General features: G+C 73.1%; 1 protein-coding gene across 8 annotated transcripts in view; it reads right to left on the minus strand.

Moving 5' to 3' along the window:
* Window positions 1–1,860: 1,860 nt before the first annotated feature.
* Window positions 1,861–18,721, minus strand: part of ADGRB1 (adhesion G protein-coupled receptor B1) — a 43,202-nt gene continuing 26,341 nt past the window's right edge. For 2 of the 8 annotated variants that reach the window (XM_036437431.2, XM_036437428.2), the window contains exons 17-30: window positions 16,674–16,815; window positions 12,938–13,041; window positions 11,292–11,394; window positions 10,636–10,786; window positions 9,621–9,690; window positions 9,111–9,177; window positions 8,716–8,801; window positions 7,695–7,866; window positions 7,055–7,150; window positions 6,571–6,610; window positions 4,279–4,949; window positions 3,292–3,327; window positions 3,038–3,142; window positions 1,861–2,527 (exon numbers count right to left, since the gene is read on the minus strand). In XM_036437431.2, coding sequence (XP_036293324.1) covers window positions 2,333–2,527; window positions 3,038–3,142; window positions 3,292–3,327; window positions 4,279–4,949; window positions 6,571–6,610; window positions 7,055–7,150; window positions 7,695–7,866; window positions 8,716–8,801; window positions 9,111–9,177; window positions 9,621–9,690; window positions 10,636–10,786; window positions 11,292–11,394; window positions 12,938–13,041; window positions 16,674–16,815 — 2,038 coding nt within the window. In that variant the 3' untranslated portion in view covers window positions 1,861–2,332. Of the gene's footprint in view, window positions 2,531–3,037; window positions 3,143–3,291; window positions 3,328–4,278; window positions 4,950–6,555; window positions 6,611–7,054; window positions 7,151–7,694; window positions 7,867–8,715; window positions 8,802–9,110; window positions 9,178–9,620; window positions 9,691–10,635; window positions 10,787–11,291; window positions 11,395–12,937; window positions 13,042–16,673; window positions 16,816–18,721 lie in introns of all 8 variants that reach the window. The other 6 variants (XM_045581247.1, XM_045581245.1, XM_045581244.1 and 3 more) reach the window with 4 other exon arrangements.

The following is an 18,721-nucleotide window of genomic DNA, read 5'->3' on the forward strand; positions in this document are numbered from 1 at the left end:
CACGGCAGGGCCGGGAGGGACCGTGGCAGGGCCCGGAGGACCACAGCAGGGCCAGGAGACCACGGCAGGGCCGGGAGGGACCGTGGCAGGGCCCGGAGACCACGGCAGGGCCGGGAGGGGCCACGGCAGGGCCGGGAGGGGCCACGGCAGGGCCGGAGGGACCACGGCAGGGCCGGGAGGGGCCACGGCAGGGCCGGAGGGACCGCGGCAGGGCCGGGAGGGACCACGGCAGGGCCGGGAGGGACCACGGCAGGGCCCGGAGGGACCACGGCAGGGCCGGGAGGGACCGTGGCAGGGCCGGGAGGGACTGTGGCAGGGTTGGGAGGCCACGCCCGCAGCTCTCCGAGGCCCGGGAGGAGCCGGGGCGGGAAGGCAGGCGGAGGGGCCGCAGCTGCCGGGGGCTGCCCTCCGAGGAGCGAGAACCGGACCCCGGGCCGCCGGCAGCACTGCGGCCTGAGCTCGGTGTCCGGCTGCGGCCGCCACGGGCCCGCTGTCCCGCTGTCCGAGCAGCTCCGCCGGCTCAGCCCGGCCCGGCCGCAGCGCCCGGACAGGCTCGGGGGCGGGGACCCGGCTGCAGCTGGGGCGGCGCGTGTGGGACGGACACCCGGACGGACACCGGAGCGCGCCCGGCTCGTCCCGCAGAGCCTGCGCCGCGCGCGCCCCCTGCTGGGCCGGCCGCGCTCCGCACCGGCTCCAAGGACGCCGGCGCCGCCTCCCTGCCTCCCTCTCCGCGGCCTCGCCAGGGCCGCCTCCCCGCGGTCCCCGTGTGCCCGGGCGAGCGGCCACCCCGCTCGCTGCCGGCACACGCCGGAGGGGGCACCCCCACCCAGGCCCGGGCCCCGCTGGGGCGAGGTTCCCGAGCTGAATGGGGACCTGGGGCGGGGCCGCGGGAACCCCGTGCCTGGCAGCCCCTTTCAGCGCCGCTTCCTGCGTTTCCTTCTCAATGACCTGGTGGCCGCCCCAGGTCTTTGGGCGGGGCCTCAGCCATTGCCTCTGGGACCACAGGTGTGGATTGGCTGTCTGAGGCCTGGGGGCGGGCCTCAGGTCATTGCCTCTGGGACCACAGGTGTGGATTGGCTGCCTGAGGCCTGGGGGCGGGGCTTCAGGCATTACCTCTGGGACCACAGGTTTGGATTGGCCGCCTGGGGCCTGGGGGCGGGGCCTGGCCAATCCTCTGTCCCTCCTCGGCTCCCAGCCGAGCTCACTTGAAGGCTCAGGCCGCCCCCTGCTGGAAGCGCGGAGAAGAGGCAGGACCCATGTGCATTTCCTGCTCAGAAACGGGGAGACCTGGCTGGGAGCTGTTGGGGAGGTGGGGGTGGGGGGAAAGGAAGGGGGCCTGGTGTGTGCCCCGCCCCGGGGCTAGGAGGGCAGCTTCGGGTGTGCTCACATGTGTGCCTCACACCTCCCTCTTTTGGGGGCCCACCAAGGCCGGGAGGTGTCCAGGAGCCTGGGACTGCGGCCCCATTCCCGCCCTGGCCTTGCCCCAGGGCAGAGAGGGAGGTGGGTGGGACAGGGTGCGGAGGGCAGGGGTTCTGGCCCGGATGGGGGCCCCCCAAGGCCAGCCAGTGGCGGGGTCCCAGGGCCCGAGGCTCCCTCCCGCTCCCCATGGCCTCGATTCTGCATGTCTCAGGGCGTGCCTCCTGGGATGCGTCGGGGCGGGGAGTCAGGCCTGCTCTGTGCACCTCCAAGTCAGAGGCTGCCCGGGGCCACTTGATCACGGGGGTCATGGCCCATGCAGGGGTGTGTGTGTGTGTGCTGGGCAGGTGAAACCGAGATGCCAACCAGGCCGCCCAGTCCCTCTGCCGGATGGAGGGTCCAGCCCCAGCCCCCGGGACCCAGGCAGGCCGCACAGAGGGGGCGTGGGTTTTTAATTCTTTTTATTGAAGAAAAGAAAAGGAGAGAAAAAATAGATTCCCAGCCCTGCTTCGTCGGAGGCCCTGGTCCCGCCCGCCCGGGGGCAGGGGGCCGGGCAGGGCCGGTGGCTGGCTGCTTCCCGGGGGATGGGGCGTCTAAAAAACGGTGCCAGGCCGCGCCAGCAGGCCGGTCCTCTGTTGCAGCAGCTCAGGTGAGCATCGGTGCCGGCCGCACCCAGCCTGGCATTGTCCCCAGCCGCCTGTCCGGCGCCAGGCTGGGTCCGAACAGGGCGGGGGCACCTTCCGGCCTCCGGCGCCCTGTGCCGCCGGCCGCGCCTCCTGTCCCGCGGGCTCCGGCCCCAGCGGCCGCCGTCCGAGCGCCCTGAGCCGGCGCGGGCCGGCCCGCCGCCTCGGCGCCTGTGCCCGTCCTGCGCAGCGGCGGCCGGCAGCATCCCTCCTCCGTCCGGTGAGGCCGCCGCTCAGACCTCGGTCTGCAGGTCGATGATGTCCTGGCCCACCAGCGGGATGGTGGCGCCCGCCTTCTCCCACTCCACGCCCCGCAGCTCCCGCGGCGACGGCGGCAGCGGCTCCAGCTCCTTCGCCCAGGCCGGCAGCCCGTGGGCCTTCCGGAGGCTCTCCCAGGGCCGCTTGTTGGGCGTCTGCTGCTTCTCCGGCTGCTGGCCGCGGGCATGGGGGCCGCGGGCATGGGGGCCGCGGGCATGGGGGCCGCGGGCATGGGGGCCGCGGGCATGGTGGCAGGGGGGGCAGTGGACGGGAGGGCAGGGAGGGAGGGACAGCGGGAGAGGGAGAGAGGGTGCACAGAGTCAGAACAGCAAGGACCAACCAGAGAGATATAGACGGGGTGGGGGCCCATCCTTGCCCAGAATGCACAGGGGCTGCACCCCCCCTCCCCCCCGCCCAGGGTCGGGGTCTGGGAGTCCTGCAGGGAAGGGCATGGGAGGCCCTGCCTGCTCAGCACCCGCATGGCTGTCCCCGCCTCTGAGAGGCAGCTGCCCCGCCCAGATGCATCCCGTCCTCCCAGGGCAGCACGGCTGGCCTTCGCGGGGGAAGGCCGGACGAATGAACACTGGGTGAGGTGGTCAGAGGAAGCGAGAGGGCAGGCGTGCCCACGGCTCTCTCTAGGCGCCCCCGCCCCGCCCCGCCCAGCGCCCTGCCCCGCAGACCTTGCTCTCGGGGGCCAGCACCTCCTTGTCCTTGTCGGCGTGCTGCAGCCTGCGGCTCAGGTCCTGGAACATGTCCTGGTGCCGCTTCCGCGTGTGCATGATTTTCTGTGGGGGCAGTGGGGGGGCAGACCCTAATCCCCGAGGGCGGCCCTGGCCCTCTTCCCCGCCCGCCCTGCCCGGGGACCAGCCCAAGCTGCCCGGCCGGGGCTCCGAACCCCGGGCCCAGGGGTCTGGGGAGGGGACAGGGGACCCACCTCAAAGTCCAGCTCCGCGTACCGGGATTTCCGCCTCTGTGGGAGGGTGTGTGCCTTTGTGACCGGCCCAGACCTCCCGTCCCGCGCCCGGGCCTCCTCCCCAGGGCGGCCCAGGCCCTCACCATGCAGCCTCCAGCCCTCTCCCACAGCCCCACCGGGTTCGTGGTCTCAGGGGACCCCGTGACCTCCGACCTCAGAGAGGGCGTCACGCGAGCAGGTCCCTGGCCGTGGGCGAGGCCGCCCTCCGGGACCCCGAGAGGCTGCTTGGCCCAGCCCAGGGGCAGGGTGGGTGTGGGAGGGCGGGGCCCAGGGGCAGGATGGGTGCGAGAGGGCGGGGCCCAGGGGCAGGGTGGGTGCGGGAGGGCGGCCTGGCCCAAGGGCAGGGTGGGTGCGGGAGGGCGGCCCGGCCCAGGGGCAGGGTGGGTGCGGGAGGGCGGGGCCCAGGGGCAGGGTGGGTGCGGGAGGGCGGGCGGGGCCCAGGGGCAGGGTGGGGGTGGGGGGGCGGGGCCCAGGGGCAGGATGGGTGCGGGAGGGCGGGCGGGGCCCAGGGGCAGGGTGGGTGCGGGAGGGCGGGGCCCAGGGGCAGGATGGGTGCGAGAGGGCGGGGCCCAGGGGCAGGATGGGTGCGGGAGGGCGGCCCGGCCCAGGGGCAGGGTGGGTGCGGGTGGGCGGCCCGGCCCAGGGGCAGGGTGGGTGCGGGTGGGCGGCCCGGCCCAGGGGCAGGGTGGGTGCGGGAGGGCGGCCCGGCCCTGGGGCAGGGTGGGTGCGGGAGGGCGGCCGGGGCCCAGGGGCAGGGTGGGTGCGGGAGGCCGGGGCCCAGGGGCAGGGTGGGTGCGGGAGGGCGGCCGGGGCCCAGGGGCAGGGTGGGTGCGGGAGGGCGGCCGGGCCGGCTGAGGGGACAGCTCCAGCGGACTCTGGCTGTGTGGCCAACCCCGAGGCCCAGGACGCCAGGGGCCCTCCCCCCCCCGCCCCCCCCGCGGGCCGCACCTCCAGGGAGCTCACGGACAAGGTGGCGACCTTCTCGCTCGCGGTGCCAGCGCCTGAGCTGGGCCCGGGGTGGGGGGCGGGCTCGCCCAGGCTGGGGGGCGCGGGCTCCGGGGCGGGCGGCGGGGGCAGGGGCTGCGGGGGCGGGGGCGGCGGGGGCGGCGGGGGCTGGGCGGGGGGCGCCTCGGGGGGCGGGCGGGCGGGCGGGCTGCGGGCCGGGAGCCCGGCCTCGGGCGTCATGCTGAGGTGGATGAGGCGTGTCTGCGGCATCTGGTCCAGGTGGATGCTGTACTTGGGCTCCTCGGGCGGCTTGGGCCGCAGGGTGGCGGAGGCCGTGGGCAGGATCACGTAGCTCGTGTCCAGGGCCTTCTCCTGGGCCCGGCTCAGCTCCGAGTCCAGCTTCCGGAAGATGTCGCCGTCGGCCCCGAGGGCGGCCTTGGGCGTGCGGCCCTTCTTGAGGGTCAGCGAGTGGTTGGGGAAGTCGGGCAGCGGGCCCGGGCGGCGGGGCGAGCCGTGCGTGTGCAGCTTGGACACGTTGGCGGGCAGGCTGTTGAAGTTGGGGGGCGTGGCCTTGGCGTGGGCCAGCTTCAGCGTGTCCTCCTCGGGCAGCGCCGGCCGCTGCAGCGTGCCGGTGATGGTGGCCGTGCGGCAGGCCGCGATGTCCTTGTTCAGCACTGCGGGGCGGGGCGGGGTCAGGGCCTGGCCGGGCCCCCGGGCCCCCCCAGCTCGGTGCCGCAGCAGCCGGGGTCCCCTCGGTGACCCCCCCGCCCCCCCACCCCGCGCGCGGGGAGGACGAGCCGTGCTGCCCAGGGTGCAGGCACAGCTCCTGGTGCGGGAGGGGGGGCACCAGGCTGCCATGACCTCTGACCTGGGCTCCAGCATGCCCGCCACCCACCTCCATCCTACAGCCAGTCAGCCTTGGCCGGCCCCCAGAGGCCCCGATGCGGCCCCTCAGGCTCTGACCACAGCCTCTCCTGGGCCCGGCGCTGCCCCCCACACTGCCCAGCACAGGGATCGGCCGCTGCCTCCCACCCGCTGGCCAGCCACAGCCTCCAGCTGCCCGGCGCCCGGCTGGCGCGGCTCAGTGCTTCCCAGGCTTCCCCCCGCCCCTCCGCCCCGCCCCCGCCCCGCCCCCCGCCCCGCCCCCGCCCCGCCCCCCGCCCCGCCCCTCCGCCCCGCTCCACACTCCGGATGTGACCTCGCTCCCTGTGGCCCCAAAGGGGACCCACATCTCTGGACAAACCTGTGCCCGGGGCCAGGACGGCCCCACCTGCTGCCCCTCCCAGCAGCCCCAGCCTGGGGCCAGGCACAACCCGAACTCCTCCGGGCCTGGGCCCCTGATGGGGTGCCTACTGCAACGCCCGTCCCTGCTTCCCGCACACTCATCCCCACCCTCCTGGCCACCAGCCACTCTTTCAGGAGGCCAAGGGCCGGGCTGAGCCATATCCCCAATTAGGAAGAGAGTGGAGGCCCTCAAACAGGGCTGGGCCAGGCCCCAGAGCCCCCCAAGACTTGGGACCTCCTCCTGGGGACGTTGGCTAGATAGCATGAGCCTAAGAGGGGGCGGCTCCCGCTGCTCCTCAGCCCAATGCAGAGACCACCTCCTCCAGGAAGCCCGCTTAGGTCTCCACCCCCGGGCTGTCCCAGCTCTCCAGGGCTCTGGAGAAGGTGCTCCTCAAACACCTGGCAGACAGAGGGAGGGTGGCCCCCACCCTGAAGACTGCCTCTCAGGACCCCAGCCCTTGGTTCACAGAACAATGACTCTTGGTCCCAGGCCCTTTTTGCCTTTGCTTCCAGGAAGCTCAGTGCAGCCTGGGGCTCAGCGATGGGTCCTCCTGCTTTCCTCCTGCGCCCCCACCCCTCCCTCCTCCACGGCCGGACTCACAACGAACAAATGAAGGACACACAGACCGAGCCGAGGGGGGCAGGCAGGGAGTGAGGGGGAGGTTGGCGGGGCCAGAGCTGTGGGTGCTGAGCGCGGGGCTGATGGGAGGTGTCTCTCCAGTGCCAAGACCTGCCTCCCCAGACCCTGCTGCTGCCTTGGCAGGGGCGGGCCGGGAGGGGAGGGCGCTGGGCCCAGACCCCGAAGGCAGTGTCCCCTCGGCCAGGGCCCCGGCAGCAGATCCTCAGTCGGAAAGAGGGGGTGGTGGGGGAGGGCCTGGGGGGGCAGGGAGGAGTGTGTGGGAGGCGGGCCGGATGAGGACAGACAATGAAGGGACAGACGTACAAAGAAAAGAAAAAGAAGCAGTGGCCCCGGCGAGGGCCACCTGTCGCTCTCACCTGTCAGGCGCTCACCTGATCTACAGGCCAGATCCACGTCCTTCTCGAAGTCGGTCTGCAGAGAGACGGGCTGGTGAGGGCGGGGCACCGCGAGGCCGGCCGGCTGGGGGCGTGTGCCCACGCGTGGCTGTGTGCGTGGGAACAGTCCCGAGAGCTAAGGGGTTCCACACACTCGGGGTGCACCTAGGGCAGTGCTGGGGCTACCTGAGGGGCAGTCAGGGAGGGCTCCCCGGAGGGGGTGGCAGGGTGAGCGGCAGGAGAGGGGGTGCAGGGGGCACTGGGGTCCGAAGGGATCTGGCTGGGACGGGGCCACGGCGGGTGGTGTGCGTGGACAGGCCAGGCCGGACCCCGGGGGAAGCTGCGGAGGCCGAAGCTGAGGCGAGCCGGGGCACCAGCCCCACCCGGATCTCACCACCTGCCCGCGGACCCCCAGCCCGCCGGCATCAGCCGGACCGGTGTCCCCTCTGCACCCGGGGCACCAGCTCTCCGGGGGCTCTACCATGAGCTGGGCGTGGCCGTTCTGGAAGGAGCCCCCCGAGTCCCCGTTGCCCTCCTCCTGGCGGTCCACCACGCGGCACTTCACAGCGTCCTGGACCTGGGGGCGGAGCGGCAGGTCAGAGGTCAGCGCAGCTCGGCTGCTGGCCACGGGGCCCCGGGGGCGCCCGAGGGGGCTGACCTGCAAAGCCCAGAGCGGGAGTCTGGCTGCCTCGGGGCTGCCCACATCTCGGGGGGCTCCTGCCCTGGACAAAGCCCCCCAACACACACACATGCACACACACTCACACACATGCACACACACACATGCACACACTCACACACATGCACACACAGTCACACATGCACACACACTCATACACATTCACACACATACACATGCATGCACACAAGTGCGTGCACACCCACACATGCACACACACACAAACACACAGGCACACACAGAGACACACATGCGCACGCACATACACATACACACACGTGTGTGCCCACCCCCACACACACCCACGCCCTCCATACACAGGCACACACACACACAGAGAGAGACACGCATGCACACACATGCACACACAGAGAGACACAAACACAGGCACACGCACAGAGACACACACATGCACACGCACACGGCCCCGGGCGCCCCCCACCTCTCTGCGCAGGATGCAGTGCACCATGACGATGACGAAGCCCTCCAGCGAGTCGAAGACGGCGAAGAGGATCTGGAAGAGGGCGGAGCGGCGGTCGGTGACGGCGAGCACGGCGGACATCCAGGTCAGCGCCAGCAGCGGCAGCACCACGCAGGAGCTCCACAGCGAGGCCCTGCGGACGGGCGTGTCAGGGGCCCGCTCCCTGCCCGTCCGCTCCGTCCCGCCCCCTCCGCGCAGACCCCGCCCCGGCAGCCCCGTTCTGCCAGCCACTGAGGGGGACCGGGGCCGGGCCGGGAGGGGAGGAGGCCCGTGGGGGTGAGGCCGGCACAGGACGGCCACAGGGAGGGCGGCGGTCAGGCCTCTGGCTCGGACAGAGACGGGGAGGGACAGGACAGACAGGCGGGCAGGTTGGGGACGGCAGACAGACAGGAAGGCACAGGCTGACAGGCGCTTCCCCTCCAGGTGAGCCCTGCTTGCCCATCGTCCCGGGGAGGGGCTGCCGCGGCTCCTCAGCCCTCGCCTCCTCCTCCAGGGAGTCCTCCGGGAGCACCTCGCTCTGGCGCTGCCCTTGGCAGCCCGGGACCCTCCCCGCTCAGCACAGGCTACTGGGAGGAGAGACGCTGGGAGGCCAGGATGAGGGAGGGCGACCGGACAGACACACAGGCCGAGCAAGACTGGCACACGGGGGTGAAGGAGGGCGGGGGCGGGAGGGGCCCGGCAGACACGAGCCAGGCGGACGCACAGGCAGAGTCCGGGAAGGGGAGGGGGCTCGGGCTGGGGGGACGATGCGCGCCCTCCGGCCAGGCCCTGCGCTCTGGGCCCGTTCCCAGACACATGGGTGGACAGCCAGCCCGAGGGGGTGGGCCTGGCGGGGTGAGGTCCCTGAGGGCAACCAGCTTCACTGCTTCCGAGGTCCTTAGCGGCCCCCACCCCCCAGCTGGATGGGGACTCGGGGCTGAGCAGGCAGGCCGCTGTGGCCCGCAGGCTGTGCCTCGGTTTCCCCGCGGCGGCTCGGTCCTACCCTGCCCGCTCCTTCAGCTTCTTGTCGGTGATGCCATCCTTGGACACGAGCTTGTTGAACACCAGGATGCCCATCGCCATGTTCACCTGCGGGCGGAGGCGGGGTGGGTACCTGGCCGGGTCCTCAGGCGGCTGCACTGACCAGCCCCGAGGCCCCTCTGCCATGCCCTGTGGTCAGCCATGGTCCCAAGGTCAGAGGTCAGGTCTGGGCGAGCCTGGCCCTCAGATGCGCTCAGGTGGCAGGGACCAGCTGGTTCTCCAGGATCGGGCACACCGCCCCCCGAAACAAGGCCCTCCCAGCTCGAGGCCTGCCCCCCCCCCCCGCCAGCCCCGGGGACCGTGGACACTGCCCCCCTGCCCCATAGGGCTGAGCCCGGGGCCGCGGGGCATCCCTACCAGCACCACAGCCGCCGCGGGTCCCACGAAGGCGTACAGCAGCCCCCCCTCCAGGGAGAGCCAGCAGCTGCAGGGAGACGCTGGTTACGGGAGGAGTGGGCTCCGGGGGGTGGGGGGTGGGGGGCAGGTGAGGGGCAGAAGGACCAGCACCGGCGAAAGGCCCTGCGTCAGGGACTCCCACCTCATTCCCCAGCCTCAGAGCCGCGGGGAGGGCCCGAGCGCCCCAGTTTACAAATGGAGGCGAGGCCCGGAGCAGGGCGCCAGGTGCCCTGACCGCCCCTCCCCGCCTCCTCCCGGACCCGCCGGCTCACACGCAGACCCCCTCCTGACCCCCGGCCTGGCCCTCCGCTCCTGCTCCTGCTCCTGCCCTTCCTCAGCCCTCACTCTGGGGCCTGGGCCCACACTGTCCCAGCCGTGCTCCTCGTCTGTGAGATGGAGGGCCTTCTGGGGCCGTGGGAGGGGGGGCTGCGGCGAGGGCCCCCACACCCCCCGCCCCCCGCCCCAACTCACTAGTTCATGGTGCTGTACCCTTTGGCCTTGGTGAACCCCACGGAGATGGCCACGACCAGCGCGGGCAGCCCTGGGGAGGACCAGGAGAGGGCGTCGGTCCCCGCCCAGCTGTGCCGGTGCAGGGCGGTGGGGGGGGGGCCGGGGGCAGCTGTGCCGGTGCAGGGCGGTGGGGGGGTGGGGGGCAGCTGTGCCGGTGCAGGGCGGTGGGGGGGGGGCCGGGGGCAGCTGTGCCGGTGCAGGGCAGGGCGGGGCGGGGGGCCGGAAGCAGCTGTGCCGGTGCAGGGCGGGGCGGGGGGGTGGGGGGCAGCTGTGCCGGTGCAGGGCGGGGCGGGGGGGGCCGGGGGCAGCTGTGCCGGTGCAGGGCGGTGGGGGGGGGCTGGGGGCAGCTGTGCCGGTGCAGGGCGGGGCAGGGGCCAGGGGCAGGGAACGTGACTGAAGCCCGGGAGCAGGGGTGACCCTGCGAGGGAGAGGGGGTGGGTGGACGGGGGGGGCGCAGACTGGGGCAGGGCTGCCGATGAGCAGGGCAGGCCCGGACGCCCGTCCCCTCTGGCCTTCAGACCCAGGAGGAGACGGGCTGCGGAAGAGCATGGGGAACAGTGCCCGGACGCACTCACACTCACACTGCTGACTGCCGAGAGCAAGGGGAGCTGTCTTAGCCCCCACCTGGCAGCTCACGCGGCAGGATGTTAGGGGGAGGGACAGAGGCCCCCGGAGGACGGACCGGGAGCACGGACCGGGGAGCACGGATCCGGGGAGGATGGACCGGGGAGCACGGACTGGGGAGCACGGACCAGGAGCACGTAGCTGGGAGCACGGAGCCGGGAGCACACACGGGGAGCACGGACCGGGAGCACGGATCCGGGAGGACAGATCGGGGAGCACGACAGGGAGCACGGACCGGGGAGCACGAACCTGGGAGCACGGAGCCGGGAGCACACATGGGGAGTACGGGCCGGGGAGCATGGAGCCGGGAGCACACACGGGGAGCACGGACCGGGAGGACGCGGGCACTCACCCCAGCCCAGGCACAGGAAGCGCTTGCGGATGAGGCGGGTGCGCAGGCGGCCGGTCACGGCCATGTAGGACTGCCAGGCCTCTGTGAGCACCCAGCAGAAGGACGACAGGAAGAAGAAGTGCAAGAAGGCGGCCACCAGCGTGCACACCACCTGGCGGGCGGGAGGGGGAGCTGGGCAGGCTCTCGCCCTGGGCCCCACGCCCGCCTCGGGGACCAGCTCGAACCCCAGGCAGGAAGCCACTGCCCATCCCATCGCCCACCCCACCACCTACCCCATCACCCATCCCACCACCCACCCCATCACCCATCTCATCACCCACCCAACCACCTACCCCATCACCCACCCCATCGCCTACCCCACCACCCACCCCACCACCCACCCAAACGCCTACCCCATCACCCACCAACACCACCACCACCAATACCTACCCCACCACCTACCCCATTACCCATCCCACCACCCACCCCATCACCCATCCCACCACCCACCCCACCACCCACCCCAACACCTACCCCACCACCCACCAACACCACCACCACCACCACCACCACCCACCCCACCACCTACACCATCCCCCACCAACAGCACCACTACCACCCTACTGCCCACCCCATGGGGGGACCCTGGGGTGGGTGTGGCAGTGCCACACACCTACCCTGCTGCGGGTCTGGGTCTGCCCGATGAGGATGAGGGCGTTGGAGGAGATGATGGACAGGCAGAAGTTGATGAGAATGACGGATCGCTCTGAGCGGATGTACCTGGGGAGGGGAGGGGTGTGGTCAGCGCCCCACAGGGCCTCACCTCACAGGACCTGGGGTCCCATGGCTGCACCAGGACCGTGTGTCTCTTCCTCCCAGCAAACACCTCCTCCACCACTACCACCACCATCACCTCCATCACCACGTCCACGTCACCGCACACCAGGTCCAGCATAGCAGGTGCCGGGAGAGCTGAGCACACTGCCCTCTGGGCTGCAGTAGCTCACCCTCATCCCCAAGGGCCCCTCCTGCTTCCTCCCCCCAGACAGCTCACTCCCGAGGTCTCACTGCGCCTGCCCCGGCGGGTCCTGGCTGAGGGTAAGAAGGCGGGGCTCTGAGTGGGACTGTGTGACCGGGCCGGTGACCAGCAGCCTGCCTCGGGCTCTGTCTGTGAGGGTGGGTAACAGCACTGCCTCTCGGGACTGTGGCCTCACCAGTCAGCACCACCACGCCCGGCCCGTTTCCCGGGCGACGCCCCCAGGGAGGGTGGCGAGCTGAGGGCACAGCAGAGCTCAGGGCCGTGACCTACCTGTGTGACATGTGACCTCGGGGTCATGGCCTCTCTTGGGGTTTCCTGACAGGGACAGCAGGGTGGTGCCCAGAGGAGCTCAGGGGAGGCCCTCGGAGAACCGCAGCCCGGCTGCCCCTCCCCCCGCCCCCGGTCTGGGGCGTCCACGGCCTCAGGGGAGGACAGGGCTCAGGGCCCAGCATGTCCACAGGGGACCGGGGCCGGGCCGGGGGCGGGGCCTGGATGCTGACCCTCCTGCTGGCTCCGCCTCCCACCGGCCACATCGACTGCTCCCTGCAGTGCCATGAAGCTGGGCAGTGGGGCTGCGGGCAGGCAGTGACCTTGACCTTGTGCTCCATCCCGAGCTCTGCTCAGTGGGGCTCACGGCCCTGGCCCTGCTGGCACTCACACACGCTCGCGCACACCTGTGGCGCCTAGGCCTGGCTCAGACCCGCACTGCACACGTGGCCCGCACCCCAGGCTGGTGACACTCAGACGGCAGCCCGCCCACAGCGCCTGCACCAGGGCCAAGCCTGCCGATGGCCCAGGGCCTGGGGGGCCTGACGGAGGTCCCACCCTGCAGCCCTCTGCGCTCTGGGAAGGCCGTGGTCCTGCATGGCCAGGTTTCAGGATGGACAGGGAGGCCGGGGGACCGAGGGGTGGGGGGACCGAGGGGCCGGGGGGCTGAGGGGCCGGGGGACCGAGGGGCCGGGGGACTGAGGGGCCGGGGGGCGGAGGGGCCGGGGGGCTGAGGGGCGGGGGGACCGAGGGGCCGGGGGACCGAGGGGCTGGGGGACCGAGGGGCTGGGGGGCTGAGGGGCCGGGGGACTGAGGGGCCGGGGGACGGGGAGGGCAGGGGTCAGGGAAGCCGGGGACTGAGGGGCCGGATGTTAATGGCACCCCCGGGGAGCATTCCGAGGGCGGGAGGAAGCGCAGGGCCAGCGTGAGGCAGGAGCAGGGCACTGGGGTTGGAGGAATGAGGAGGGACCCCGCTGTCCCTCCCCTCCCACCCCGCCACCGCCCGGCAGGACGCACCTCCACACGGAGACGTAGATGATGATCAGCATGAGCAGGGTCAGGGAGGACACGCCGCAGCCCACGATGAGGGTCACGGAGGGCACCGCCACCTTCTCCATGTTCTGGGTTCGGAGAGAAGGGGGTGGGGGGGCGGGTGAGCAGGGCCCCTTGGGGCCTCTGCCCCCGCCCCCGGCCGCCCGTCGGGCTCTCCTGGAGCAGCCGCGGAGCAGGCATGAAGCCACCAGAGGCCCCACCCAGCGCTGCCTCCGGCTCTGGGGCACTGGTGGGCACCGCAGGCCGGAAGTGGGGGCTTCTAAGGGCCCCGGCCTGGAGCCGACGCCGGTCTGCCCCTGGAGACACGGCCCCGGGAAGGGCTCAGCACCACGGCCAGCACCCGGCCAGGCTGCTCAGGCCCTGAACTTTCTCTGAGGCCCCGCCCCCCCTCGGAGGTCTGCCTGTCTGAGCTGCCACCTTGGATGCGCAGGGTGGGCAGGGCTCCGGTCAGCTGCCCCCTCCCAGCACACCTGTTGCCCCCGCCCCCGGCCCACGACACCCCCGGCCTCTGACTCCCTGGGGCTTGGCTCCCTGGGGCCTCCGGCTGCTCTGAGCCCGGCGTGACCTCAGGCCGGCCGCCCCGACGGGGCACAGCTGTGACGACCGAGCTCCCGCCAGTGTGGAGGGATGGGGCTGCTCCCCTCCTTTCCCAGGTGAAGGGGAGGTGAGGTCGCCATGGGGGGCTGCAGACCCACACGCCCGCACACACTCCATGACGTGCCAGCCCATCCGCTCCGCTGTCCACTGGGGACTCCGTGGGCAGCTGCCCGCCCACCAGCCGGGCAGCCTCCTCCCAGCAGCCTGAGTACCCCAGGGAGACGGCCTCGCCACCTCACCACCCCCACTGCACGCTCTGTGCAGACCCCACCCGGGGCCCCGTGACCCCATGATTGACCACGGACCCCCGAGGCCCACTGCTGGGCGTGCGGGGCACCGCTACCCTCTCTGCGCGAGCCGGGCCCTCTGCCCCTCACTCCTCCTGGACCGACACACCGGCTTCTGGCCGCTGAGCCACCGCCTTACACACGGAGCCGGCCCCCGTGCCTTGGTGGACTGCAGCACAGTGTGAGGCACCGCAGAGCTCCCGGCACCAGCTGTGCTCGCAGGCTGCTCCTCCCTCGCTCACCCCCTCGGCTGGAGGAGGTGCAGGGCCCCCTCACTGTGACTCAGCGCAGCTGGCAGCGCCCCAGCCGGGACCTGCGGCCCCGGCTGCCCGTCCTGTCTCCCTCCCTCCAGGCGCCACCAGTGCCCCCAGCCCTCGCTGGTGCCTGCGCCCACCCTGGGACTGCGGTCTCCACCCACTTCCTGTCCGGGGGGGCCTGCAGCCTCCGCGCTCAGACCCGAGTCCCCGCCCCACCCCACGCAGAGCACGCAGCACCCCCCTCCCCGCAGCCGGCCCAGCTCCCCTCTGCCGCCACCCTCCTGCTGCTGGGCTGCTCCGTCCTCTCTCCTCTCCCAGCCACCCGGCTCCCCCTGCCTGGGGTGCAGGGCCAGCTCTGGACCCAGCCAGCCACCTGCACCTTTGCCCTCCGACCCCACCCGTCTCCCACCTGCTGTTCGCCTTTCTCTCCCCCCTGGGCGACCACCCTCTCCCAACTCGGCGTGGCTGGTGACCCCCTGCTTCCCCTCAGGGTCCCCCTCCAACCTCCGCACCATCCCCCACACTGCCCCAAGGGGATGGCTGATCTGACCCCCCCCAGGGCTGCCCAGGCCAGTGTCAGTCTCCTCCTCAGAGCTCACACCCCTGCCAGCAGGACTGGGGTCTGGCCCAGCCCAGGCGCTCAGCGGGGACTCCCCCAGCTCTGAGCTCCTCCCTGCGGGCACCCCTGGGGTCCCCTCACTGAGCCGGGGACCACTAGAGGGAGGCGGTGAGACGGGTCCCGACCTGGCTCCTTCCGGCTCTGGCTCTGGGCTCCCGGCTCACCCGTGCCCTCGAGGGGTCACAGGCCCAGGCAGGGCGGACTCTGACCCCGTCTCAGATTCGAACCCCGAGCCCAGTGCCACGGCCAGCGGGCGCTCCGGCTGCGGGCTCCTGCACCCTGGGCCTCGGCTGGCTCTTCTGGAACTTGGGGTGGGGGTTCTGACCCCTGGCTACGCCTCTCCCCCCAAATGCAGGCTGACACCACAACCCCCGAGGGGACGCCCCCACAGGCCCTGCCCGCCGGCCCTCTCCTGCGCGGGGGCCTGTGGGGGCCCGGCAGGCTTTTCCCAGAATTCCCCCTCATTGTGGTGTGCCAGGGGCACAGCCACCCACACACCGAGCGCCCCCTCCCCGGAGCCCGTGGCCAGGCCAGGCCGCCAGCTCAGTGCCCACATGGGGCCCCACCAGCTGCCACCTGAGTGGCCGGGACCCCTCCCTCACAGGGGAAACAGCGCTGTGTGCAGGGAACAGCCTGGCGGTGACCTCTGGGCGGGGCTGGGCTGGGGAGGGGAGACGGGGCGGCATCGGCTGCGGAGCCCCCTGCCCGGGCCTTCCTGGCCCCCGGGACGGGCTGGCCCTGCCCCGCTGGCTCTGCCCCTGAAGGGACGCAGGAGGCCCGGCCCCTGGCTGGCCCCGTGCAGAAGCCTGTGGCTGGCGGTGACGACGTTTTCCAGAAAGCCACCTCTTCCAGGAAGCTCCGGGATGGCTCTGCTGCTGCCTCCAGGGCCCTGCCCCCAGGCCCAGCACCGCCAGCGGGGACAGCGCTCAGGGGCGGCCTGACAGGCGGGCGCCCTGGATCAGGGCCAGGACCACAGCCCTGTCCACAGACTGGGAGCCCCTGGGCGAGGGGCCCTGTCCCAGACCCCGGGGTCCCGGCTGCCCAGGGGTCAGAGGCAGTGACCGCTACGGCCCGTCCAGCTCTGACGCCGAGGAGGACCGCGCCTTCCCCCCATGTCCCAGAGGGGGAGCTGGGTGAGGCCTCACCCGCCCCGCCCCAGTCCGTTCTCCGGATCTGCTGCCCGGCCGGCCGGCCGGGGCTGGGTGAGCGGTGCCCCCAGCAGGCTGGGCCCGGGACCAGGAGCCCAGCAGCCCCGGCGGGCTGGACGCCGCACCCAGGGCTCCAGCCGGCACGCTGGCCCCAGATGCCGTTGCCATAGAAACCGGCAGCCCCCACAGGAATCTCAGAACAAAAAAGAGGCCCCGGATGCTGGGGCCTTCCCAGGGCGGCTGTGGGCACCCAGCCACCGGGACCCCCCACAGCCTCCTCCACAGGCCGGGGCCCAGCGGGGTGCCGCCCCCCCCCCAACTCCCGGCGCGGTGGGACCCCGCCATCTACTGGCGGGACCCCCAGGGGAGGGGACCTCAAGGAAAAGGGACCCCCAAGGGGAGGGGTCTGCACAGCCCCGCCTGGCCCCCAATCCTCCCAGGCAGGACAGCCTGGGGCCAGCCTGGCTCCGTGGGGACTGACCCCCCCAGGTGCCAGGCGCCACGGAGAGCGGGGACTCACCCTCAGTCACTCCGGGACCCCAGCCCCGCTGCGCCCCAACTCCACACGGAGCCCCTCCGCTCCCGCACACCCCGGAGGCGCGGCCTGGCCCCGCAGCCAGGCGGGGGGGAGGGGCTGGGGGGCTGCGGGCGCCCCGACCCTCCCCGCCCCCGGCCCTCCCCGGCCCTCCCCGCCCCTCCCGGCCAGGCGGCAGCCCCGCCCCGCGCCGCCGGCCTGTCCAGCCCGCCCGCCCCGCCGCCGGGGTCCCGCGCCCCGCCGCCCCCGCCGCTCACCGCGTCGGCGCGCAGCTGCGCTAAGATGGCGAAGGTGGAGAGCCGGTCACACAGGCAGCGCGTCCGGAGCGCGTCCAGGGGCACCGTGCGGCAGCCGCGCCACGACCAGGCCCCGAGCGGCGGGGGCGCGGGCGAGGCGGACCTGGGGGGACAGGAGCGTGAGCGGCGGCGCAGGGCCCGGCCCCGGCCCCGTCCCCGCCCGCGCCCCGCGCACCTGCCCCCGCGCCCCCGGCCCCGCGCCCGCCCCGCCGGCCCCGGCCCCGCGCCCCATGGAGCCCGGAGAGCGGCGCCCGGAGCGCGGCGAGCCCACGGCGCCCGCCGCCGCCGCCGCCGCCGCCGCCGCCGCCGCGGAGCCCGGCGGAGCCGAGGAGCCGAGGGGGCGGCCGGCCGGGCGGGGCGGCGGGCGGCGGGCGGCGCGGGGTGGGCGCGGGCCCGGGGTGGGGAGCCCTGCCCTCCGCCCGCCGGGGCGCCCGCTCCCGTGACCTTGGACCGCCCCCTCCCCGCTCCCTTCCCCCAGGCTGGGCGCCCGGTGCTGGGAGGGGCCGCTTCCCGCTTCCCGCTTCCCCGGGGCCAGGGCCCAGCTGCCCTCCCGGAGGGGGTGGTGGGGGACAGCCAGCGCCCCCTTTCCCTCCCTACCCCCCTCCGCTGCAGGGGGCCTGGATTGGTCTCCACCCGCACCCCCAGCTCTGGGGCCTCAGCGCGCCCCGAGCTGCGAGCAAACCCCTCCTATGGATCCCAGGCCCCCAAACCAGGCGTTCCGCACGCAGGGGCTGGAGTGTCCAGGCCTGGACCGGGCCTGGCCTGCAAGAGGTGCCCCCCCAGGGCTCTGTGCCTGGCGGTGTGGGGGCTCCAGGCTGCCCAGAGAGACGGACTGAAACGCGGCCACCAAGACCCACAGCGCGGGGAGGGGCGGGGGCTCAGCCCTGGCTCGCTCGGCCCTGTCCTGGCTGCACAGACACCTGCCATCCCGGTGGCAAGCCTCCAGCCTCTGGCTGTCACCTCAGGAGCTTGCCCCAGCTCGTCTCCTCATCGCCAAAGCGGGGAGCAGGCAGCCCCCCAGCTCCCGGCACCAGCAGGGCTTCTGTGTGGGTGCGTCTGCACAGATGCTGGGAGTGAGGGCCGGGGCTGAGGGACATGCAGGGTCAGCAGCCACCCTCCCCTCCGCTCTCTCCATCCTCCCCAGGGGGAGGCCCTGCCCCATTTCAGAGAAAGAAAACCGAGGCCTGAGTGGGCGAGACGCCGGAGGGGACAGCAAAGCAGAGCTGCCAGCTCTGTGACCCCCCTCCACCCCGTCCGCTCGTCTCTGAGGTGCAGCGGAGCAGGGGGCCCTCATGGGCGCTGCATTTGGGTCCCAGGGACCCGGGTTCGGGGACTGGAAGCTCGGTTCTTGGGGTCTGGGTTACAGAATCCAGAAGCTGCCCCGCCAGGGAGCCCGGGGCTTCTTCCTCCGGCCCCGCCCCCTGCACCCCCGCCGGCCTCCGAGGAGCCCAGTGGTGGCCACAGCCCCGAGCCCACGGATGGAGGCCCGGGCTGTGCCCAGCTGAGAGGAAGGCCCAGCGACCCCTGTCCCCTCCCTCCCTCCTTCCCCGCCCCCCTTCCTTCCTTCCCTCCCTCCCTTCCTTCAGGAACAGGGAAACCCCACTAACCACAGAGATGGAAACGAAGGACGGAAAAGGCGTGCGGGGTCCGAGGGGCAGACACCCCAGGCCCAGCTGGTCCCCCGCGCTTGGCCGAAGTTGGCCAGAGCCTCACCAGCAGCTGCCTCTCCACCCCCAGCCCACGAAGGGCAGAAGGCTGAGCCCTGGCTGACCCCTGACCCCACGCCGCCCTCTCCCTCCTCTACCTGCCCGACGCCGGTGGGTGTCACCTGCAGCCGGCAGGAGCCAGCAGAGCACGGCGTGTCCCAGAGGCCCCGCCCCTGCTCCCGTCCGTCCGCAGACCTCACCGCCCTCTCCGCGCCCAGCCCAGCCCCGTGGCACTGGCCGGGGCTGCTCTGGCAGTGCCCTCTGTGGCCAGCCCGTCCAGGTTCAAATCCTGCTCTGCTCCCA

This window comes from Pipistrellus kuhlii, unplaced genomic scaffold (genome assembly GCF_014108245.1).
Source record: "Pipistrellus kuhlii isolate mPipKuh1 unplaced genomic scaffold, mPipKuh1.p scaffold_m20_p_14, whole genome shotgun sequence".
NCBI lineage: Eukaryota > Metazoa > Chordata > Mammalia > Chiroptera > Vespertilionidae > Pipistrellus > Pipistrellus kuhlii.